The following is a 24,396-nucleotide window of genomic DNA, read 5'->3' on the forward strand; positions in this document are numbered from 1 at the left end:
TCAGGTTTATCAAGTAAATTGTTTAATAAATGGTTCTTTAAGAATGGTATTGGGGCTTACTTTTTTCTTCAGAAAGAGCAATTTCTTTTTCTTTTTTTAAAAAAAATGTACCTCAAACTGAAATGAAAAGATAACAAGCAGCACATAATAATTATTCCAAGTGATTTACTCCAGCACGCAGTAGTCTGCCCAATAAGCACATGATGCGCGAACATAAAACGTTCATACAAAAACAAACAAGTACAATACAAAACTAGATTTACCATTTCTTTCTATAAAACAAAGAAAAATTGTACAATGTTTTCTATACAAACAATAAAACAAGAAATACACAGTTGCTGTGACAGCGAAACCAACAAGTATGATCAAAGCCACAATCTCCCGTCAACTGTATCAACCAAATAAATAGCAATGCGGTTCCAAATAGTAATAAAGAGATCCTAGACCTGCCTTGCATTGTATGTGGTTGATTTCTCAATTTGAGGCAGCCTACACATCTCATCTAACAACTAAATTAATTTTGATTGAGAACATAAAAGTGTGCAATCTTTGAGTCAACCCAACATCATAATAACTAAGATTCAACTTCAATATCCAACACTTCTACCTTGTACTTAATTTCAGATAATTTATAGGACAGGATATAAAGCAGAAACCAAAGCTTTCTTAACATAAATGACTCAAGAAACACATCATACAAATTGGTACCAATACTTCAGCATGTCACTCAAAACCATAGGTACACCATGGGGCGAGCCTGTCATCTCCAATGCAGCAAGGAAGCCCGCCTCTCTCTCTCTTTACAAAAAGTCAGTCCTGCGCTAAAGCATGAGAGGTAAAGAGGCAATGGAAAGTTGATGAGTAAAATATCGCAGAGCCTCGTCAAATGATTAATGTAACCATAAGAACACTGCACAAAGTACTTGATTTAAATGTTTTAAAGTGAAAATGTGCACTTTAACAGAATTTTGTAAAAACAATTATTTTACATTTCCTGGATTAAGCTCAGGTAAATAGATGCTGAGTAACATATACTTGTAGCATATATTTAACATTTTTAATTGATTTTGTCACTACGTTTTTTTATTTAAAAATTGTTATTTTTTCATAGAGATGTATATTTTTACCTTCACTCAAAATCTCAATAACTAACATGAAATACTCACCAAACAACACTTATCAGACACATTTTCTAATATTATAGAACATACCTAGTTATAAACATATGTTTATTATTACATGCAAATGAATGTAACTAGAAATGGAAATAAAAACATTTAATGTAAATGTGTACATGATCTTGTTTAAATATTTCATTATTTCCTTGCGTCAGAGAGAACAAGACTGCATTATGGTGATGCAAATCCCCATTTAAGCTAACATGTCTATCTGATTAGCTTAAATGAGAATATGTCCACGCTTACAGTTAACGTCACATGCTATCAAATATTGCTTATCCAATGAAATGTGAGCTACTACATAATACCCTAACATAAACAATAAAAATATTTTTAAAATTTTTCATTTTTATTATATAAAAGGGGATGAACCTCAATTTAGAGCCTTTGACAAAAAGAATTATTACTGCTTTTTATTAACAGTGAGGATTAGGCTGTACACAAATTGATGGAGAGCAGCAGGAAGGATTGATTGATTTACTACAATAACTTACAATTCAAATGGTGACTATTTACAAAATATAGATTACAATGATACAAACAATTCCCAATTGGGAGTAACTAGATCCATCCAGTAATGTCAGTTCTTATAAACTTTTCACATTAAGTTTACTTTTGTGATTAAATCCTAGAATAACAAGATTTTCATTGTACTAGTGCACACAGTCTAATATCTAGGGAAAAAAAAAAAAAGACTCTTGATACCACTGTAAACAACACTTCACTTCACTGTCGCATAGATATGAGGTATATCTATGAGTGGAATTGTTGATTACTCCAATGCATTAGATAATAATAAAAACTGTGTTTGTGATCAAGAGTTACATATCACCACAACATCACATCACATTCATGAAATCACATCACTTCACACTCCACCTTTTTCATTCATTTTTTTTCCTATTTGCAGTCTTTATTAAAGGGATTCTTCAAAAGCAGCCATCAGTTCACTCTGCTTGTTCATATCGATCTGCCCAGCCATCTGAGAGACATAAACAAAAAAATTAGCTTCTTGAAGGCTTTGATATTCAAACTAGTATCAAGTATAGTTCCATTTTACTCACCGCTTCCCTCCTTCTCCTCTCCTGCTCCCTTTTCCGTTGTCTCTCTCTTTCTGCTACAGCATTATCCATGTTGTAGGAATTGCCAGGGGACAGGCTCATTGAGGAGTCATTCACCATTTTCACCTCCTCAACTCTGGTAGGCGGAGTATGAGACTGAAGTGGATTATTAATGGATGGTGCAGCACTGGCAACAGCTGTTGACTGACTGAGAATATGCTCCGCAGTGCTTTTTCTAGCTTTCTCAAGAGCCTCCTCCTCTTCCTTCCCTCGTCTGCGTTCATTTTCCTGACGAATACGTTCCTTCTCAGCCAGCTCTTTTTGTTGTCTACGGATCTCTTGCTGCTCTTGGATGGCCCTTTGCTGAAAACCAAGAGTCAAAATTGACATTTTTTCTCCTACAATATAAAGTTTTTAGTATGGTAATTTGAGTGTAAAATCGTACCCTGTCCGAATTTTGTTTTGCCTGTTTCTTGAAAGCCTGAAATACGTCGGCAGATCGGTTTGCAGCCAACATAGCATTTTGAGGAGATGATGATTGTGCTAGAGAAGACCAAGAACTGGCATTTTTAAGGTCTTTACTTTTGAAGGCTGAAGCAAAGTTGGCTACTGCTGGAGGTTTAGAGTTGTTCATATCAGGTGGTGTAATTGTTCGTTCCATGTAAGGTAATGAGTTGTGATTCAAGGAATCTGAAACAGTTGAACAATTGATTAATTTAGATAAAGCAGTATAATGCATTTTAGCAGGCTTGATAATGGCCATAATTGTGTCAATGGAGGAACAATATCAATAAGTAGCTCTTTGATTTTCTGAACAAACAAGAAAGTGAACTATAATGTGGAAAAAAAATTAACATATGCATGTAAAAATCATCTACTTTTCAGACACGAAAAAAGCTACATCTTAAAGCATTTGGTTAGTAGACGGTTAATAGTTGTGTTGAAAATAATAGGTCAGGTGAAACACATACCACAAAGGTACACACACAGAACAAGAATTTACATAAAACTAAACACAATCTACTCCAAAAACGGTTTAAACAAGGATACAGTTCCGAAAGACCACAATCACGGGAGTAAGGAAAAGAAGCTACAAAATGCTTACTGTCGTTAATATTTTTGTGAGGGGCTCCATGAGACATGTCCTCTCGCTTGATGTCCGGACTGGGAGGGTCGAAGACCGACGGCATTCCGGTTGGCATGGGGGCCGGGCCGGGCCCTCCCGAAGAGTTGTTGCCGTTGCTCGTAAGAGGGAGGCCAGTCTCCATCTTCATGTTGGAGGGGGGCATGGGGGAGTAGCCATTGCTGTGGCTGTGGCCCATGGACATGGGAGGGGGGAGTGCGGGGTGGGATCCTTGGTGGGAGCCCTGGTGAGAGCTCTGGTGGGAGCCCTGGTGAGATCCCTGGTGGGAGCCCTGTTGGGAGCTCTGGAGGGAACCCTGGTGCGAACCCTGGTGCGAACCCTGGTGCGAACCCTGGTGGGAACCCTGGTGGGAGCCCTGGTGGGATACCTGGTGAGAGCCCTGGTGAGAGCCCTGGTGGGAGCCCTGGTGGGAGCCCTGGTGGGAGGACTGGTGGGAGCCCTGGTGAGAGCCCTGGTGGGAGCCCTGGTGGGAGCCCTGGTGGGAACCCTGGTGAGAGCCCTGGCCAAGGGGTACTCCAAGGGCCGGTCCCGCCTGGAGCGCGGGGGTTGGGGGTGGCGTCGGGGTGGGGCCGGGCATGCTGCTCGCCAGGCCCGCCATGCTCGCCATGCTGGTGGCCAGGCTGGTCGTCAGGCCGGGGCCCATCATGGTGGGTGTGCCCGTCGACATGGGACTTGGGCCCATGTGACCCATGGGGCTGGGGCCCATTGGTCCCAGGGGAGCCATGGGGGGTAGGTGTCCGAGGGGATGGTGGTGGGGGAGGTGCTGGTTGGGGTGCCCCAGGTGAGGCTGCGACAGCGCCGCTGCTGTCGCGTGCGGTCCCTCAGGATCGCTCTTTAAGGGCTCGTTGCTCAGCCCCAGCAAGGCTCCTGTACAACATAAACCCAAACGTCAACCGCTGCGACCACACACAAGACAACTGCACGGGAGAGTGCATGGCAGTACCCTCCCAAACACTGGCACTCGACCCTGGCGGGCTGATGTAAGTGAACCAGTCTGAGAAGAGCACACAGAAAATTAGAGAACAGAAATGTTACGTTTGACAGGAGAGTGACCTTTAGAATTTGGGACTTGTTAATTCAAAAATGACTCTTTTTTTTCAATGGGGAGCAAAATAAACATTAAATTACATTGAAAAGCATTTAAGGGGCAAGCTAAGAAAAAAAAACTTTGAGCCCTTTTGGAGCTACATCCTAGAACATAGACTAGCTCAAGCAAACTAGGTTACACAACAATCTGTACAGGACTTCACACACCATGACCCGAAAGAAATATGACAGAAGAGCGAGAAGAGGTAGAAGAGAGGAAAGAAAGCATTGGTTTGGTAGTCATGCTACAGCACACCATGTCTGAAAGGGTTAAGAAGCAAAGGGCAACAAATTCTCTTTTCAGTCACTCCCAGGAGCACACTCAAACAGTGAAAATCAAATACCCAAATGACAATATTTGCACTTGAGCAAAACATACATAGAAAAGTTTCAAACTGGACTAGACTGAACTAACATAAAACTTAAGATGAATGCAATCCTAGATGTAGAAGAAATTTTTAATTTTGCAAGGAAAATCCATTTTTATGGCCGCGTGTATGATCATACTAGACTCAGAATAACATTTAACTTTAACTGGCAAGCAAGCAGAACAATTGTATGTATTGCTCAACTGAGGAAATACTGCATTGAGGCATGCAATAAAGTAACAATTTGCTGACCAAAAGTCTATTCCTACCACTATCAATATAGTATTTAAAAAAAAGAAAAAAAAGAAGACAACCAAAAGTGTAAAGCTAAACTGCAAACAAAGATTCTTGTCCCACTTCCACTGCCCACATTTATGATTCAGCCAGTGTTATTTCTCCTTTTCACTGTGTAAACTATAACTTTATCAAACAACAGTTAGCCTCAAGTGTTTACATTTAATTGTTTCCAATCAGACTGTTATTGGTGTAGTTCTGAGTAACTTCAAACAAGCAAAACTTCTTGACCAAAGATGGCACCAGCTCTATCTCAAGCAATTAGCATTCAAATTAACAGAAGCTTGCCAAAATTCATCTGATTTGCACACCAAATGACAACACAGCCGTGCATTTAACATATTTAACGGACTACACAAGAAACACTGGCACTTGTCTGTTGTTCAGAGTAACACTAGGTATGAATGTTGTTTTACTCCAGGTTGAAAAAGTATGACTGATACAGACGGATTAGATTTTCTGATATAATTTGACATTCCCCTAGTAAATTGCTGCCGTGGTTTTTTAGATGCTCTAGTCAGACGCGTCTCGGCATTAGTGTATATCCTCCATGCTTCCAAAGCTTCAAGTGCACAAATGCGAATTTTGTGCTCAAAATAAATATGCCTCACTTAGCTTTGAAATTTCTAATGAAAGTAGCAGAAAGTCTTGGGTGATTGTTTGGCAATAAGCACAAATAGATAATAAATGATATTATGCACAAATTGAACTTGAACATCTGAACCATACTGACTAGAGGGCCAGAAATCATAATTAAAAACTGTTTTTAGTAAAATAAAACAAAAAAGAACAAAAGAAAAATAATAAGTGTAATCCAAGGCATGGACTGCTATGATTTACTTACTCTTGAAGTTCCAAAACAAACATTTGCTAAATTGATTGAAAAGTTACATAAGTCTTTGCAAAACGGACTGCCACTTACAGATTAAAGCCAGTGTGCATTTAAAATTTTAAAAACCATTGCTCAGGTCAAATCAACGAGTGCGCTCTGGACGACCCAATTCAGAGCTCCTTTAAGTAATGTAAATCATAACAAATATTCCTTGCATTAGGAAACCACTAACAAAACAGAAAAGTGCTTACAAATGACGTATGAACATTTAACTACTTCTGTTGTGACAAATCGCGACATTTAGGTCCCTTGTGTCAAGCTAAACAAGGGAAACCATCACACAAAAGATTGTTAAGGAATACATACCTATCTTTTGAGTCCAGTAAGGAAAACAAAAGAAAACAATATCCAACATGTTTAAAAATTTCTGAAGTGACAAGCATCTTAATCAATTTATACTCTGAGATCTCTGAGATGAATTGTTCTCAGAACCATAACTGAAAAACAGCAATGATCAGAAATCTGCAAATACATCTTAGCTTTCCTGAAAAGCCGAATTGAAAAGGGCTAATTCAAAGTAAGCACAAATCTTTCACCACAACTGTTCGTTTTTTAAATACCAATCACTGTTCTGGAATAGACCTTGACCAAAGACAAAATTTCAAATACCGTCAACCAATTGAAGATTAGAAAATATGAAATCCTAAAAAAAAGAGACAAAAGCAAAATATAGTTGAGTTAAGTTTTTAATGATGCATATACTGTAGGGTATTAAGTACCCATGAATCATGCAGAGCATTACACAACATGAGCTCTTTCTAGACCTACACTTTCTGACCAAGATGAAAAATAAAAGAAAGCAATATTGATCCAGAATAATTCTTCTAGAGGCTTGTATATGATGTTATAGTTTGTAAACCTAATAATGGGAATTTTTGCCTGTTTGGTCTGCATTATATAGGATCTCTTCCCTCACCCTACAAAACCTCAACTTGAAAACTCAGTATTTACACCAAAGTGTAAATTAAACTAAAAATCAAAAGGGAAAATAAAATAATTAGATCTGAACAGAGAACCACACCATCGCATTCATACAACTTGACCCTTTTCAAACATGGCTGCTAAATAGCATACTCAAGAGAATTGAGACAGAGTCAGAGAGGCTAAAACTACAGTCCCACTTCACACACATTATTCAACACACATTGGGAAATGAAAGCGTGTCCTCCACAAAGATTGCATGCAAGTCCTCGAAATGTTTTACGTCCACAACCAGAAAATAGTTGCTGTTTGAAGAAGACTGTAGACAGTAGGTTTTAGGTATGAGATGATACCAGACAATGAAAATTGGCATAAATGACCATGAGAAATTGGGAACAGAAAGGCTCGTCACTTTTCATCCAGAATAAAAGCGTTATTGTCAGACAGGAATTGACAGTGTGATTGAGATATGGAAGAGACAATATTAATTTTATGGCCCACTGAAGTTGTAAGTCCTTGATATTAGTAATATTTTTTTTAATAGTTTCAATACAAAAAAAAAAAGTCAAAATAATTTTTTATACGTTTATATATGAGTACAATTTCTCTTTTTTCTATATTTCAAAATCTCCCCCCAAATCGAAAAATATCACTTTCTTTTCGTCAAGGCTTTACATTCCAGCAGCTCACAGACAGCCCCCATTGCAAGATTCACTACTGGACACCGGTGGCCAAAATGCGCCACGTACCAGCATCTACGGTGGGATGAAAGATGTTGGCGGGGTGAGCCTGTGCGCCCTGAGGGGCAGGACCTAGGCTGGGCGCCGGCCCGGCGGGCCCAGCGGCCGGGACGCCACTTGCGCCTGCGGAGGGGCGCTGAGAAGAGCGCCTGGCCTGAGGGGGCGCCTGAGCGGGCGCCTGGGGGGCCGCCGCGGGCACAGGCGGCGCCTGAGGCACGGAGGCCGGAGGGGGTACAGCCGCGCCGGGGTGCCGGCCGGGCCTAGCAGCTTGAGGAGGCTGACTGAGCCCGTGGCTTGCTGCGTGGCTTGCTGGCAGGCCTGAGTCAGACAACCTCACACATCAGAACCTACGCAGAGCTATGCAGACCTACACATACAGCTCGTCACAGGCGCAACCTACATTTTATGCACGGATTTGGTATTTTCTTAAATTTCTCAAATGAATACCTTAATGTACAGTTTGGAAGAGACCCCAAGGATGATTGATTTGGATAAAGCAAGGGGCAACAACATATTCTTTGTGGCACCAAACTATTGAGCAAACCTTTCCTGATTTTAGTGGATTTTTGGATTTAAGCCTTTCCAGCCTTATACAGCAGGCAAGCAGAGACCTACACTGATGGTTTATCAGTGATAGAATGTTAGCAAACATTCATGTGAGCATAGAACACACATACAAACATGTAAGATGACATTGACACTGTGAATCAATTGTGACGGACACAAAATCAACCAATACTATTATTATGTGTCAGACACCCATAACACCCACAACAAACATCACAAGCAAAAACAATGGGATTGAAGTTCCAGGGTCCAATCACAAGTGATTCAACTGCTGTTGTCAACATGCAAACTACAGTAATTATGCATCACTTAGGACCCATCAATACATGAAGGTCAAATCGTATGCAAAACTCCAGACCCATCAATAGATGATCAAATCTTACCTTTATTCATTCCATGAGGTTGTTGAGGGGCTTGAGATGAATTGAGCATATTGTGTTGAGGTTGCTGGGGTTGCTGAGGTTGCATGAGCTGCTGTACAGGCTGGTTTTGCACCATTTGTTGTTGTTGCTGGGGTGTGGAGGCAGGGGGTTGAGATGGCACCATATTTGTAGCTGCAGAGGCCACGTTAGAGGGAGTTGCAGGGGAGGGAGGAACAGCTGTGAACCACACATCAATAAATTTGAATCCATGATCCATAAATACCCATAGGCTAATTCATTTCCTGCAAAACCATACCTGAAGGTGTGGAGACAGTAGGCTGGGTTTTGTTGACAATTGTTCCAGATGTAGTCATTGTTAAGGTGGGGACTGGACCAGATGATGGAGGGATAGAAGCAGTGTTCGGCTGAAATTTTATGCAATGGAATTTATGTACTATTTTGGACTAAATCAACATACTGGAAAAAATCTCAAGATAAATGCAAATCAAATATAAAAAGATAATTTTAAAAACGTCTACAAACCTCATCATTTCCTCCAGAACGGCTTTTCTTCTTTTTCCGTTTTCTTTCTCCTGCAACATTAATAATAGTTCTCTATCTTTTTACCTGTCTTTCTTTGAGGGATAAAAGTGGAGACTCTTGAATGATGCACAGCATAATTACAAACAACCTTATCATTGTATTCCCTTTTTACCCATTTCTTTAAGATTATGTTCCTAAACCCTTATTGAAGGTCAGTGTTCAAAATTTTTGTATGACATGAGAGATAGCCTGATGTGAAACTGTGTTCAGTTGTCATCACTACATCTTGACAACGTGGATCAGATACAGAGGTTCAAATATGTGGAACACTTGACCAAGTTGTCACCTTGACTGCAAATATATGAAGAATATCTTGTTCTAGGTAAATAGCCAGGGAAATACATAGCATGTGTATAGAATGTGTGCGTGCTCTTTCATGAAGAAAATTTGTAATCTACCCAGATTTAAAAAAAAAAAAAACACCTTAATAGTAACAAAACAATTAGGACCAAAAGAACCAAAAAGTGCTGTTTTAGATACATCATTTAAAAGCTTGTGTCAAAGCAACCAGCCACTAAATTGGCTTCTCATTATCTATGATTGACAACAGTGAAATGTTTACTAATAGCCAATGAAGCCAGACAGGTACTATTCTAGTTTGTTCTCAATAGGATTTGAAAAAAAATAAAATTGAAGGTTTTACATGGGAATTTTGCTATAAAAACTTACACTACACTGAAGGAAATTAGAGGTCATTGATGGAAAGAAATATTAGCCCGCCACCCAGCATCATTACTAAAACCACAAATCCATGCATCACTTAAGTAGACTGTAAAAAGGAAAATGTGATATCCCTTTGAAAGCTTTGGACATTGATATTTTAAGAAGAGAGACAGTACAAAAACAAATTCAGCAATCAAAATGATGCAAGGAGAAACACTAGACAAAACAAAAAAGTACATAAGAGCTAAAGAAAAAAGAAGAAAAAACTATATACTTTTATAAAAGAAAGTGGGGGCAGTGGGTAAATGGTTTATATTATGGGCCGTTATACATTTTTTACAATCTTCACAAAGGCTATTTCAATCACACACAGACACACACACACACACACGCCCAAAAGTGCAGAATTTGGTGATTTGGTCAGTCAGGAGCCAGCAAACTCAAAGAAAACATGTACAGTACAATCATTCTATATTTTTTATTTCGTTTAAATTTATCATTATCACTGTATACAAACAACAAAGTTTCTTTCTGGGTTTAAACCTGATTCTTTAGATAAAAAATGTACACAGATAAAGAATGAACTAACAGCTACACTCAATGAAAAGGATTTACACTAGCACAAGTTCCTCAAGTTCTTAATGCTTTCAGTATAAAGTTTTACATACAATCAACTATAAAATAACTTTTATGTACAAAGAGGCATGTTGAAATATGCTGGGATGCCATATCAAGGAAGGGAATCATTCTGAATCAGGGGTATTTCTCTGAAAAAGGACACAGAGAAAGCCTGAGAGAGATCCAATGACCCAACTGGAAGCAGGAGCAGCAGAACAACATGCCTAACGGCAGTGTTAAAATCTTTATCACAACTTATCAGAGATTTCCAGTCAGTTTGTGCTAGTAAACTTTTGCACACAATTTTAGTAATTAAAATTAATATACAAGTGAGCGAGCAATGGACTTAGACAATATTGCATGAACATACTGAGATTAATAGCAAACCTCAAATGAATCGCCCCTTAACATTTTAGACTAGTCCAAGGTACAATAAAAATTGATTGGCCAAAATGATTCAGTGTAGTCAAAACAAGACAGGCATGACACCATGAAATTTAAACCCATAGAGTCTGCCGGTTTGGTCCACTCTGGCAGTTATGCATCTTTCAGTCCACAACTAATATTTTATGAGAGCAAGATTAAATAGATAGAAAATTTCTATGTCAACTGCAATATTGACAGCTAGATAGTTTACAGGCTCCTTCCAATTTGAAAGGAAATTATCAAAATTATGTGACGAATTAAAAAGACCTACTATAGTGAAAGAATGATCCAATATCAAAGAGGCTGATGTGCCTCTAAATCAAAGCAAGAAATGAAATAGCAGTATCAAATTAACACTAGCAGTTTAAACGCTGCCATTCCTTATAATCCACAACAAACCAGAGCACTCCTGTGCAATGAGTCAAATATATGTAAATTTCAAAAGTAGCCAAATGCAGACAAATACTTTGAGAAAGTAGAGCACAATCCAATACTATCTGACCCCTGGGCAATGGAGGGAGGAAAAAAACAAAAAAAAAACAAAAACAAACAAGAAAAAACAACAAACTTCCCCAAAGAGATCAAGTCTCTACATTAAAGTATACAATAAGTTTGACAAGATAATGATAAGGGAGGTTGAACTCCTTCAATGGAGAGAGACCAAATTATAAACATAGAAAACTTTCAACAAATAATAATAAAAGTAATCTTTGATAAAAAGATATTATGTCCATCTTTAAAATATGTACACATACAAACTAACATGGCAACGCCACGCCAGGGAGTGCAAACAATGTGCTTGGAGGCCAGCAAGTCTATCAACATTTTGATATATTATCACTCTCACTCACCCCTGCATATTTGTTCAACAGCCTGAATGTATTGCAACATTAAGGGTGTGTAGCAAACCAAATTATTATATTATTTGTATGGCAATTGAGTTTTGCAACTATCAGTAAAGATTTTTTTATTTCTTTGTACTACTGTATGTATGAATGCAGTAACAATGGCTTGCCAAACACCCAAACAATCCAGCCACCATTCACATTGTCTGCAGCATTTAGGTTGTGCAGTGCTAACTTTGCAAGTATAAACCTTGCTCGCTCACTTGTTCTTCAACGTTCTATTGCTGTGGATTGAAGTTCCCTCTTCACCTGACTGACCAGCATTTTTCAATCACCTCAAAACAACACTATGCCTGCAAGCCTTGTATTGCTCTACAAATGAAACACCAGGACACAGACATCAAGTAAAAATAGGGGGAAAAAAAAGTCTTGGGAGAGAAAAAAAATGTTTCATCACAATTCCAATATGGAAGGAGAAATGATATGACTGGCTGACCCCAAATCACACATTCTGCACTCTTGGCCACTAATAATAGAGGTTTGATAAACCACTTAACCTCTTTCACATAGCTTACCATTCACAACCGCAAAAGAAAAAAAAAATGAAGGAGGGAGAAAGGAGAGAGAAGCACTGGTGGTGTTTAAGGCTTGGGAATAGAAGGATATGAAAATCTGACTAATGCCATATTCTATGACGAGAGAACAGTTAGTCAGTGTTGCTTTCAACCCGTGATTTGTAATTGATATTTGCAGTCACGATCTAGTTCATTTTAAGCAAGAGTTCATTTAATTTAAGCCCGCCAACCCTAGTGTTGGTTCACAATCCTCACAATCCCTCCAATTTCATCTCAAGCAAACATTGCACAATAACCCACACATGTACTCGGCATCACTCACACAAATAAACGAAAAAGTTAAAAATAAAATTAAAAATTTCATTACAGTAGTAATGTTAACAAACTGGAGGGAAGGGCAAAAAGAAGAAAACAATGAAAAGGTTGACCCAGACCATCCTAAACTTGTACATGAGACCCTTCAAGGGATATTAGGGAGAGTGGTAGGGTGATGACGGGATCATAATACTGTGACTAAGCTAACCTGCTTCCGAGTCGCTCGAATCAGAGGAACTGCTCGAGAGGCTGGAGCTTGAGCTATCCGAATCAGAGCTGCTCGAACTCGTTGAAGCTTGCGATGGACCTGCCACATCTCCTGATTTACTGTCTTCTGAAATACAAAGAAAAGAAAAATTTAGGAGATAGAGTTACAAACGGCCAAAGTATTTGAGGAAACAGAGAAATATCTGCCGTACCTTTCTTCATTGCTTTTTTTTGATGACCTAACGCCCCTGACACATCTTGTAAACGCTTCTCTAACTCCTGCTTCTTCTCTGCCATCTGCTCATCTTTTGATTTTCCAGAAACCTTTTTATCTGGAACACAGAACAAAGGAAGCCGTACAGCCCACTGAACAACACTTATTAGATTAGATTTATTACTATAAGATTTTAAGATGAGAGAAAAAAAGGCAGTTTGAAATGTGAGATATCAAGGAGAAAGTGGGGGTGATTGAGATTTCACATCCATCAATAAGAAGACAGGAAAATGGCAAAGAATTCAGAATCAGAAAAGATGGTAGGATAAAATTGACCAAAATTAAGAGCTACTTAACAAACCAAAATCTACATTCCTCCACCAATGGTGTCTGGGCAACATGGTAAGGCATTTCATAGAATGACACATTCATGAAATGAATTACCATGATGTAACTCGTGGTAGCATGAACACATCGTATGAGCATATTGAGAACAAACTGTGTTTTGTTTGAAGGAGATTTCATATTTGATTCCAGGATTTGGTGTCAGTCAAGAAACTAAATACTGGTATATCTCCACCAACCATACCACAGCCTATTGCGATGACAGATGTAAGATGTAGCGACCACGAGAGCTGTCATGCACTGAGCCCAGACACCACACCAACCAGCCTCCAGTCTGATATAGAACATACTGTATGTCTCTCACAAAAAACAATTACACAGGGCACAGAAAATTTAGTTTAACAATGATGAATGCTTACAATGAAGCAAAATAAATATATATATACACACACACCAACAGATATCTTACTCAAGAGGAATCACACTCATTTCAGGAGTTAGTGTGTATGCAGTGTCATGGTTCAAGCTAGGAACAGCCAGCAGTGAAAGTGGCTACACCTAGGATTACCAAATTGGCAAGGTCAATCATAGGTTTTTAGTGCCTACCTAGCTCTAAGCACAACATATGCCACATGCAGCAATTTCAAAGTTTCAAATTCTCTGTGCTTGTTTGAAAATTACAAAAAAGAAATCTGAATAATGACAAATTATCCATGCAACTTTCAATAGTTCATGAACAGATAGGGAACTCTTTGAAGCAATATTATGACTTTTAACATGGTGAGTTAATTTGGTAGTAATAAAACTAATATAATACCTTATTGTGAACTCAGACTGGTGGGGCAATGGTTGGTGTTATTAAACTTACAGTATGCCTTACGTGGCTTTTTCCTGAGGCATGAGGCAACGTAGTTTTCGAGTTCTCGGAGAGTTGATGGCTTCAGAGTCTCAAAGTCTATTTCTATTTCATCCGGGTTGGAGTCCCGTAGAGAAGGTTCCCGAGATTGAATTATGTGTACCACTCGGCCCAGTTTATCACCTAACAATAAGATAGGTAATGAAAAAATTGAACAAAACTGGCACGTAAGTGTGCTATTTGGTAGGTCGTACCTGGAAGTTTGTTAATGTCCAGACTTAGCTGCCGTTTTTCATCATATGACATAGGCTTGGCATTGTCCTCATCTTCTGAATCAAATGCTGCAGGGAGTACAGCACCCACTTTCTTCTTGGAATTGGCAGAACGCGCATTTTGCTTGGGTCTCTTAGCACCTTGAGCATTAGCCCCAGCAACTTTAGGAGTTCCTCTGGCACTTTTAGCTTTAGGAGGTTTAGGTGCAGGTACAACTGGGGGGCCACCAGGTAATCTATTCATAACAGGTTTTATATCCATGGGCGTTTTCACATCTACTCCCATTGCTACATTGGCAATGCTAGCTGCCATTGTGTCATTGGCGTAACTCGCCATAGCCATTGCTTTAACATCACCAAGAATGTGCATTTTCCTATCTTTCTTCTTTTCTTTGGGCTGCTTCTTAGTTTTGACCTTCTTGGGAACAGTTTCTTCAACAAGTTTCCTCATTTGTTCCTGCATGGCAAGAAGCTGAAACCAAACAAAGAAAAGTTGATGAAAGCAACCGAGAAGATACTTCATTCCACAAGGCGAAGATGAGCAAAGTTAGGTCAAGCAGTTTCGGGATGGTTCGCAGGCGTCCCGATTCACTTGCTTTTCGTGCGCTCCTGGGACTTGAAGACCCACCAGACAATTGCTCACCTCTGCCACTAGGGTATGTTGGTAATTCACTAATTTTGAAGTGCCATGAACTGGCAAATGCAAGGGAATGGGAACTTCTGATAGCCACATATAGAGAAAGATTTCTCACCTGTTCCTGCAGCAGCAAAACTTTTCTAGCCCGCTCAGAAGCAGAATCTGAGTCTTCTCCACTTGAAGATTCAGATCCACTTTCTGATTCACTAGATGATGATTTGTCCATTGATGGCGTAATGGCACCACGAGCTTCAGCTGGTATTCTAGCATATCTAGATGATAAAATAATCCAAAATTATTAGTAAAATACAAAATTCACAAAATTGAAATTGTTAAGAACAATTTTTTATCTAATGTACTTTATGTACCTTGATTCAAAAACATCTTGAAGTTTCTTAGCCATTGCCACAACATCATGATCAGGAGGGTTGTACTTATAACAATTATTAAAGATTAATCTCACATCTGTGGCAAATTCAGTTGGTGTCCGGTATTCACGCGTGTCCATTTTATGCTGAAAATATAAAACTGATTTTTAGAAATGTTGACATTAGAATAAAAGAATTGGCACTAAAGAGTCACTCAACTACCTTAACAGTGCCAAGGTCCATAGGTTTCTTGATAATATCATGGTAATCATGTAGGCCCAACAATTCAGCATTAACAGGTTGGTAGAATGGCCATGCATATCCCTAAGAGAGAAAAGTGAATTAGAAACTTGTGGGTGAATAGTCAACAGCTACACAGGAACAGTTAAATACTAACAGAATGTTTTTTAGCGAAAAGTTCCTTGAGAATGTCGTTGCACTGCCTAAGTCCCTCTGACATTTTCTCTTTTAATTTGCTGCCCATAGGTGCCTGTAAAAGATAGAAAAAATGATAGAACATAGCCAACCATAGATAAAATTTATTATTCCTTAAGAATAACATACTTGGCCAGGAACATGTGGCATAGGTGTTAAAGATGCTTGAGGGAATGGAAGTCCATCTTCTGATGTTCTTTGAGGCTAAAGAGAAAGAAGCGCACACTATGAATAAACAAGATTAAACAAAGGTTCTCTCTTGTAGACAACAAGGCTACTGCCTTACCTTCTTAATTTGCCTTCCTGACTCTCTTCTTGAGTTAATTTTAGCAGTTTTAGCATCAATTGGTGTAAACATAGGATCCAATCCTGTTGTAGTTGGGGTGGTGGTATCAGCCTTTCTTTTAACTCCCTTTTTGACTTTGGCAGGTTGTGCAGGGGGTATAACCTGTGGTGCCGCCACACCCTTCCCAGGTAAAACCTGAGGGCTTACAACAGCCATTGTTTGATTGCCCACAGGAGGTTGAGGATGGTAGGCACCAGTTGGAGGTGGGGCAACTTGCTTAGGTAGAGAATTGTGCGTGCCAGAAGGAAGAGCTGTAGGTACTGTGGTTGTAGCAGTGCTTCCTGGAATGGTGGATGGAGCACCAGTAGCAATAGGAGGCCTTGGTGGAGCAGTGCTTGTGATTGGAGGACCAGGAACAGTGTTTTTATGCATGGAATTTGGGACTGGTAGAACAGCAGGTACAGAACTTGTGACGGGAGCTGGGGTTGGTCGCTTGGGTGTTGCCATGTTGGGTGGGACAACGGCTGCAGCTGCAATTGCTGCTGCTGGAGGGGGAGTAGCAGCTGCAGGTGCAGACGGTGTCATAACAGCTCCAGGAGGTCGAGGGGCAGAAGTTTTCTTTCCTTTTGCTGACTTCGGTGTAGGGATTTCCAATTCAACTTCATCCTTAGGCATGGCTGACATTTTAGTGAGAAACAGTTTCTCTAAGGTCTGAGCCATGACTACAACATCCTCCCCAGGTTTGTTGTATATATAGCAGTTGGAAAACATTGTGGTGAAGTCCTCAATGCATTCTTTTCCTCTCCAATAATAGTTATTTTCCAGCCGTTTCTTTACAGTGCCCAGGTCCATAGGTCTTTTGATTATTTTGTGATAATCCTGAAGTTGAGAAACAAGTAGAATTTAGCAATGCATATAGGGCAGGAAACATATTTCCAAACATAAATAAAACTACAATAAAACTCACAGGTAAATTTAGTTTTTTAGCATCAACTGGCTGATGGAAAGGCCATGCAAATTGATGTTTTAACAGAGCTTTGAGAACAATCTTCTGTAAGAACTGAAGTTGGTTAGTGACTCGGCCGGGGCGATGAGGTGGTGGAATAACTGGAGGTTGGACAACTCCGTTGGTAGGTTCAATATCAGGCTCCTCACGTGGTGGAGGTTCCCTAACCTCTGGCCTTGGACCCGAATCCTGATGACCAGAACGATAAAACAGTTGATGAGCTAGAGCTAGGTAAAATATATTTAAAACAGAAAATAAATGCCACACTTGGTCATTTACGTAGAAGTTTCATCACTTTCTGTCAAATTAATGACTCTAAAGTTCCCAAGATATTTAAATTTTGGGGAGGTGCGAGGGGGTTTTAAAACTGAGGAACACTTCATAATGAACCAAATAAAGACATGCCAAATATATGTTAAAGTACAAAATAAACAAAAATATGTACAGTAAAATAACAAGAAAACCAAGACTGGAAGTTAAGCTTACAGCACTCTAGGGATGAGTGAAGGGGCTTGGGAGGAGTTACATGCACATTGATCACAAAGACTGAGATCCCATGATAAAGAGAATGTTCATCATAACACAACAATCAATGATATTTTCCTCACAAAACTAAGGCAAGTAGAGAGCATATAGCTTTCAAGCAAACATTAAATGAGAAAGCAGCAACATTGAGAAAACAACTATAGATTAGAATAGCATAGCTCCTGTGGCTGAAAACACACCATTTAACAGGGTAACATGCAACTTACCTTGCCCATTGTGCAGATTCGTATCTCCCTGTCTTTAGTGACAGACTGAAAAGAAAGAATGGATGAAATTAACCAAGAGACCACACCATCATGCATTTGCTAGAAGCTGAGAGTGCATTGGTGTGATATACCCACACCCAAGTACCATCAGTTTAGTTAAGGTATAGGTTTGGAACAGCAAATGTTCATTAAGTTAAAGATAGGTGAACAGAAAACAAATTAGTTTCAAAAGTATTATTAAGCTGAGTAAAAGGTACATTATGACTGCCAGAATACATTTGAAAAATGATTTTGGTGAGAAACGATACTGATTCCCTCCCAGATGATGCAATGCAAAGCAATTATTACATATGATGAGCACCATTGCATGGCATGCAGGGGACACAAACACAAGGTTAAGTTAATAAGCATGAAACACGTGATAAAAGAAGCAATACTCACAGCGTTGTTTTGAGGCATTCCATCCACCTCCTGCATTGTTAGGCCCTGTCAAAAAGTAAAAAAATTCAATAGCAAACTCTACATGCTTGTTATAACAATGTAACTCGACAGATCAATGTATCTTATACATGAACACCTACCAAAAAAATGGCAAAAGGACACTTACTTGTTAAGAACTTGGGGTGAGAAGAAAAATATGCAGCGAAGACCTCACGGTTCCAGTTCACACAAAATGTACTCAACACCACTGGCATACATCCTGTGTGGTGACGAGTCTCAGTCTGGAACACATGTTGAGATGCATATGAACTGGCTGTTTCAACAGGAGGTTGATTTACAGAGTGGGTCTGATGAGTGTTTAGGTAAACACACCACTCATCACAGGGAAAGTAGCACTAAATAAGTAACAATTATGTGGCAATCAATTGGATCTTATTTTTGAAATGTGGGAAATAACTTTGAATTGAAGAAAAGTACCACAAATAAAAGCTTATACTGTTGAGTGACTTGTAGCCTTTTAGAGAAGTAAGCATCAACTTGGAAATACACAATACTAAAAATACCTCATTGTAGAAATGGGAAAGTGACCTAATCCTGAGTTGTACTTCAGGAGAAATTACTAAAATTATATAGGTTCAATTTAAATTTATTGATATGAAAAATGGTACAAACTGAGGAAGAGTGCAATTCACAAGGGATGCACAAGTGAGGTTAGTCATCAGTGGACACACCCAACTGAGATTGTTTGTAAACAAACAAGATGTGTAATCGTATAATTTGATCATCTAGTAAGGGACTTAGGAGCAAGGTTTTTGGATCTGATAACAAAATAAAACGATACTGTAACACAAAATCAGAACATATAGGCACCTTTATTGGATATAGGCAGTACTAGAAGCTTGACAACATTAATTTTCAACATGAGGAGAAAAAAATAGGAAAAAAAAATGAGGGTGTGAGAGAAGGGTCAGATTTCATAAATTATAACATTACACCATGTTTGACCACTCATAATAGATAGTGACTGCTGCATAACTCTGAGCAACGAGTTTGCAAAGTCATATAACTACATTCAAAATTGATCTTTGGCAGGGGTCATGAAACGCGGTAAATTGGTGGGAAAACCCAGATTAGGGTCAAAGAAAATAGGGGGTCGAAGTCTGGAGCCCTAACCTCGCACTGGTAACTTAATTAAAGAGGAGTTTCCCTTCCTATTACATACTGAACACCTGCTATACGACACAATATTCACGCTCGGAACAAACAATAGAGGTCTCAGAAACGGGGAAAACTGTTTAAAGCCAAAGAGAGTGATATTGCACCACAATATGATAAGATTTCTTTTCCCTCCGAGTGAAGTCGGTTTACCCGCGAAAATTGTACTACATCAACAAATACACTTAAACTGGTCAGAATTTCACCAAATAACAAAACAAAGGTTGGGGAAACAGCAAAACGGCAAATGGACGAGAGAAAGCTTTACTACGGACAAAATACCCATTGGAAAACGGGGATATAAACAATACCCTGGATTCATATGATAGTAAACACCACCGCCGTGATATGATATTAGAAAATACTCACGAAATTAAACTGGGTATATTCAACCAAGTCCTGCCTGCACCCGACGCCCAAAAACAGACTCGACGAGTAGAAAGCCAGCCAGCTAGCCAGGCTCAAAGCCCGTTGAGCTCGGAGTTTGACGATGGTCAAACGTCAAGATCAAAATACACAACAATTTATAGTTCAAAAGACACACGAACCAAACTTCTCACAATTTTCGCATAACGAAATGCGATTTGAGAGCTTCTTCTACGTAAAATTGACAAATTTTACCACTGAGCTTCTACGGTCTTCAACATGGCGGGCAGGCTTAGGAACAGAACTCAGAATCTTGGGCACTGAACCTTTCCACTTTGAGTTTTCGTCAGAACTATAGGTCTGGGGGTGAATTTCATCACTAAATTACACTACACAACACATACCACGATTAGCATTGATCGTGGGCGTGGCTTCAAAAGATTTGAACCAGAATTCACTAAGTAAAGCTTTCCCCTGCTTCAGTCGCCGTCTTCTGACTAGGGAGTCGTCCTCGGGGGGGAGAATTCACATAACATCATACATCCTTTACTTTCAGGGAAAATAGTATTTCAGTACCCTGATCTGAAGTTTGCTGCATTCAGCTAATGCTTCCGAAATGACGGATGGTTATATTTACACATGATGATTTCGGATTTAAAAAACAACGATCTTTCTCTCGCACAATCAGCAATGGCTACGCAGCTACTCCAACGGCCTGTTTGAGGTGGTTGGAAGCGAAAAATCCTTTGAAATTTCTGGGCTTCTGATTGGTCGAGGCGGGTCACGTGACCCCTCCCTGATAATGTTTTGGGCAATATTGTGCAAGTTCTTCGCTATTTCTGAGCAAATGTGTGTCTTTACGCTTCTAGTAAAATTATGTCGTCCGATGGCCGCTTTGAAGCACAGCAAAATGACAGGAAAAGAGAGTTTTGGCCATTTAATGAACACAGCGTCTACTAGCGTCAGTACCCGAGCAAGCGTGAGTCACTTGAAATGCCCAGATGCATGCTGGGTAACGTTGAGCGGGCAATATGGATTAAACATAGTTTCAAAAGAGCTTCCCACCAATACAGACATAAAGGAGGTGATGAAACACCTTATTTGAATCCCCAAATCACAACAACCCGTAATATTTCTTTGGGTTTTTACCCCAAGCCCTAAAAAGTTTACCAAGCAAGGGCATCGAGGGTATCACGACCGCGCTCGGCTGTAGAGCGCGCTGCTGTGCCGCTGTTTTGTTGGAGATGACGCTACAACAAGGCTATGAGCACCGAAAACTCAAAAATCAACACAAAACTTGTCACTTTTGAAGCCTCTTAACCAGTATTCTACCGAGCCGGGCGTTAGAAAAGCAAATTCAGGTGAAAATAAAATTTTGGTGTAAGTTTTTTAGTATGACTGCCTTTTTACAATGACATTTGTTTGTTTGATTTCGCTGTGTGCGGTGCGTTGTTGTTGCTTCACGCTTGTCTCCTTAGTTCATTCACACCCTTAAAAGCGCTTTCTCTTTGGAAAACGCCAATTAAGCAGTGAGTCTTCAGGTGTTCTAGAAATATGACCTCATCTCAAAGCTTATTGTGTCCTGGAGATAAGAACCGGTGACAGAGAAGTCGTCCAATCTCCTGAACACATAACCTAACCGGCATACTGCACGTTCGAGTTATCCAGTTGATTTGTTTACAATTACTCTTCATTATTTCCACTTAGCCACTTTCTACCTACACCTAGTGATGTCTGTTTAGTCATTTCCATTTGTTTCGTTTGAATTGCACTTGACTCTACTGAAAAACTTTAAGAACACTGATATCCAATCTAAAACTTGCCTCCCACTGTTTTTTCCTCCCTCACTTTCTAATGAAGGAACACATCACAGTCAGTGCAATTTTCTATTGTGTGTGTTTGGGTTATTTATTCTAGATTGGTTCCCCCCACGCCCCTTGATAATTTAAATAACTTGCAATGTATCCTTATATTTCAGGAGTGAAGTTTTCAGCCATGGTTCCTCTAGGACCAGCTACAAATCATCCACCGCAACAACCAGCACCTCCAGCTGCTGCAGGGTCTGCTAAATCATCTAGTGCAAGTATTGTAAGTATGGAACTCCCTCTATTCCTCCATTTTTAACAGTAAAAACGGTAAGGAAATGTACTTGATCTTCACTGTTTCCTTCCAGAAACCAAATTACAGTTTGAAGTTTACTCTTGCCGGACATACAAAAGCCGTGTCATCTGTTAAATTCAGTCCAAATGGTGAATGGCTAGCCAGCTCATGTAAGTGTTTCTATTTTACTTCGTGTGCAACATTTGACCTAAAGTCTTTTAAACTACTGCAACTTAATTCCCTTCTTAATTTAGCTGCTGATAAGCTGGTAAAAATTTGGGGGGCCTATGATGGAAAATTTGAAAAGTCAATTTCTGGTCACAAACTGGGCATCTCTGATGTTGCATGGTCAAGCGACAGCAGATTGCTTGTTAGTGCATCTGATGACAAAACATTAAAGATTTGGGAGCTTAGTTCGGTAAGTCCTTACCTGGTTGATTTTTGTTATTATGTTTGTTTATGGCCTTGATCCACCACTTAAGAAAACTGTCTTTTGCAGGGAAAATGTTTAAAAACACTAAAAGGTCATAGTAATTATGTTTTCTGCTGCAATTTCAATCCTCAATCCAATCTTATAGTCTCTGGATCGGTAAGTTGTTATTTAGATGTTATGTATCCTTTGTGGAATTAAATAATCTATCATTTAATTTTGTATCTTCAGTTTGATGAAAGTGTTCGAATATGGGATGTAAGAACTGGAAAGTGCTTAAAGACTCTGCCGGCACATTCTGATCCTGTTAGTGCTGTTCATTTCAATAGGGATGGATCACTTATTGTCTCCAGCAGTTATGACGGCCTTTGGTGAGGGTTGAACCTTTCAACTGCCTTGTTGTCTAGTTCCATTCAAAATATTATGTTCTTCTCTAAATATTACTCTACTTTACAGTCGAATATGGGATACAGCTTCTGGCCAATGCTTGAAAACTTTGATAGATGATGACAATCCACCAGTCTCATTTGTTAAATTTTCTCCTAATGGAAAATATATTCTGGCTGCAACACTTGATAATACTCTTAAGCTTTGGGATTATTCAAAAGGAAAGTGTCTGAAAACTTACACTGGACATCGCAATGAAAAGTACTGTATATTTGCTAATTTCTCAGTCACAGGAGGAAAGGTTTGTACACATATTATTCGTAACTTATGTAGCATCTGTGGAAGTTCCTATTTAATAAGATTTATCTTTTTGTTACTCAGTGGATTGTATCTGGCTCTGAAGATAATATGGTATACATTTGGAATCTTCAAACAAAAGAAGTTGTTCAGAAACTCCAGGGTCATACAGGTGAGGCACCTTAATTATATCCTTAATAGTTGTCAATTGTCCTCCATGGGGTTCTATAAATTTATCTCTTCTTGCAGATACTGTATTGTGTACGACTTGTCATCCAACTGAGAACATAATTGCATCAGCAGCTCTTGAGAGCGATAAAACAATCAAGTTGTGGAAAAGTGATACTTAAAACATTAAGGCTATGCTATGACTTCCTTCATTTCTTGTGTTGCTCTTCTCCTATTTACTTATTTTGAGACTGATGAAAACATCAACACTTGCAAGCCTTTTTGAAATTATAGCTTTTTATTTCTTTATTTTTACTCCGTGAATGACTCATATTAACAGACCATTTTGGTTTTCAGATTAAAGCCATTTGTAATAATAGGAAAAATGTCTTATTTCTAGTTCTTTTCCCACTAGATTTCTATTTCTCTTGTTTATAAATTTTTAGCTGTTACACAAAATACTTATCACACCTCCCTAAAACTGCTATGGTTAAATGTATGGGGAGGCATGGTGAGTTACTTCCTTTTGTTCCTTTTGTAAATATAATTGTACTGTGACTTCTCTTTTGTACATAATTTAATATGTAATGTATTTTGTATTTAAGTGTATAGTAAGTCTTGCTCTGCCAACTGCTCAAATCTGTTTTGAGTGTGTTTTTCAGTTAAGGTTAATTATAAGTTCAACTCTCTTGAAATGAAAGTAGATCTTCATTTTCAAAGTTTTTGTTACATTCTCTTATGTTGCCACAACTAATTTGTGTTTCACCAATGTGCTGCCAATGGGAAACTATGCCCAACCAGTGATGTCAACATACATATTCTGTAAGCCTGAGTAAAAAAAGAGCCAGCTTTTGACCTTGACCTGTACAATTAATACAACTAGGTGTGAAAATCAAAAACTTTGAACTTATGATTAAAAAAAAAAAAAAAAGTGCAAGACTTCTTTCTTTTGTGTG

At 39.0% G+C, this 24,396-nt stretch overlaps 2 protein-coding genes across 11 annotated transcripts; one reads left to right on the plus strand and one right to left on the minus strand.

The window, feature by feature from the left end:
* On the minus strand, window positions 1-20,903 carry LOC113205882 (bromodomain-containing protein 2). 7 transcript variants are annotated; one of them, XM_026421658.2, is made up of 23 exons: window positions 20,635-20,903; window positions 18,644-18,758; window positions 18,478-18,522; window positions 18,037-18,081; window positions 17,246-17,473; window positions 16,279-17,157; window positions 16,122-16,196; window positions 15,955-16,047; window positions 15,780-15,881; window positions 15,558-15,703; window positions 15,305-15,461; window positions 14,535-15,024; window positions 14,293-14,463; window positions 13,078-13,197; window positions 12,867-12,992; window positions 9,157-9,206; window positions 8,930-9,038; window positions 8,635-8,850; window positions 7,694-8,002; window positions 3,345-4,250; window positions 2,685-2,929; window positions 2,243-2,602; window positions 1-2,160 (listed from the first exon to the last, which is right to left on the minus strand). In XM_026421658.2, the coding sequence occupies exons 3-23, from the start codon at window positions 18,511-18,513 to the stop codon at window positions 2,095-2,097; spliced, it is 4,929 nt and encodes a 1,642-aa protein (XP_026277443.1). In that variant the 5' UTR covers window positions 18,514-18,522; window positions 18,644-18,758; window positions 20,635-20,903; the 3' UTR covers window positions 1-2,094. The 7 variants fall into 7 exon arrangements, with proteins under 7 accessions (XP_026277443.1, XP_026277446.1, XP_026277445.1 ...); XM_026421661.2 differs by having other exon boundaries at window positions 20,463-20,903; XM_026421660.2 differs by having other exon boundaries at window positions 20,062-20,903.
* A 362-nt stretch (window positions 20,904-21,265) lies between these two features.
* Window positions 21,266-24,295, plus strand: LOC113205892 (protein will die slowly). 4 transcript variants are annotated; one of them, XM_026421681.2, is made up of 9 exons: window positions 21,266-21,419; window positions 22,037-22,146; window positions 22,232-22,328; window positions 22,413-22,576; window positions 22,658-22,747; window positions 22,820-22,959; window positions 23,045-23,276; window positions 23,357-23,444; window positions 23,522-24,295. In XM_026421681.2, exons 2-9 carry the CDS (start codon window positions 22,054-22,056, stop codon window positions 23,620-23,622), a joined length of 1,005 nt encoding a protein of 334 aa, XP_026277466.1. In that variant the 5' UTR covers window positions 21,266-21,419; window positions 22,037-22,053; the 3' UTR covers window positions 23,623-24,295. The 4 variants fall into 4 exon arrangements, with proteins under 4 accessions (XP_026277466.1, XP_026277465.1, XP_026277467.1 ...); XM_026421680.2 differs by having other exon boundaries at window positions 21,273-21,438; XM_026421682.2 differs by lacking the exon at window positions 21,266-21,419 and adding an exon at window positions 21,456-21,587.
* The last annotated feature ends 101 nt before the right edge of the window (window positions 24,296-24,396 follow it).

This window comes from Frankliniella occidentalis, unplaced genomic scaffold (assembly GCF_000697945.3).
Source record: "Frankliniella occidentalis isolate FOCC.00 unplaced genomic scaffold, Focc_3.1 Scaffold88, whole genome shotgun sequence".
NCBI lineage: Eukaryota > Metazoa > Arthropoda > Insecta > Thysanoptera > Thripidae > Frankliniella > Frankliniella occidentalis.

What these genes read in the sequence shown, in the direction of transcription:
- LOC113205882 (XM_026421658.2), bottom strand. Translation starts at nt 18,513, where the DNA reads ATGCAGGAGGTGGATGGAATGCCTCAAAACAACGCT. An exon ending in GGACATTAACAAACTTCCAG is followed by an intron (nt 14,464 to 14,534) that starts GTACGACCTACC and finishes TCTTATTGTTAG; the next exon opens with GTGATAAACTGGGCCGAGTG. An exon ending in AAAAAAAGCAATGAAGAAAG is followed by an intron (nt 12,993 to 13,077) that starts GTACGGCAGATA and finishes TTTGTATTTCAG; the next exon opens with AAGACAGTAAATCAGGAGAT.
- LOC113205892 (XM_026421681.2), top strand. Translation starts at nt 22,054, where the DNA reads ATGGTTCCTCTAGGACCAGCTACAAATCATCCACCGCAACAACCAGCA. An exon ending in AATCATCTAGTGCAAGTATT is followed by an intron (nt 22,147 to 22,231) that starts GTAAGTATGGAA and finishes GTTTCCTTCCAG; the next exon opens with AAACCAAATTACAGTTTGAA. An exon ending in TGAATGGCTAGCCAGCTCAT is followed by an intron (nt 22,329 to 22,412) that starts GTAAGTGTTTCT and finishes TTCTTAATTTAG; the next exon opens with CTGCTGATAAGCTGGTAAAA.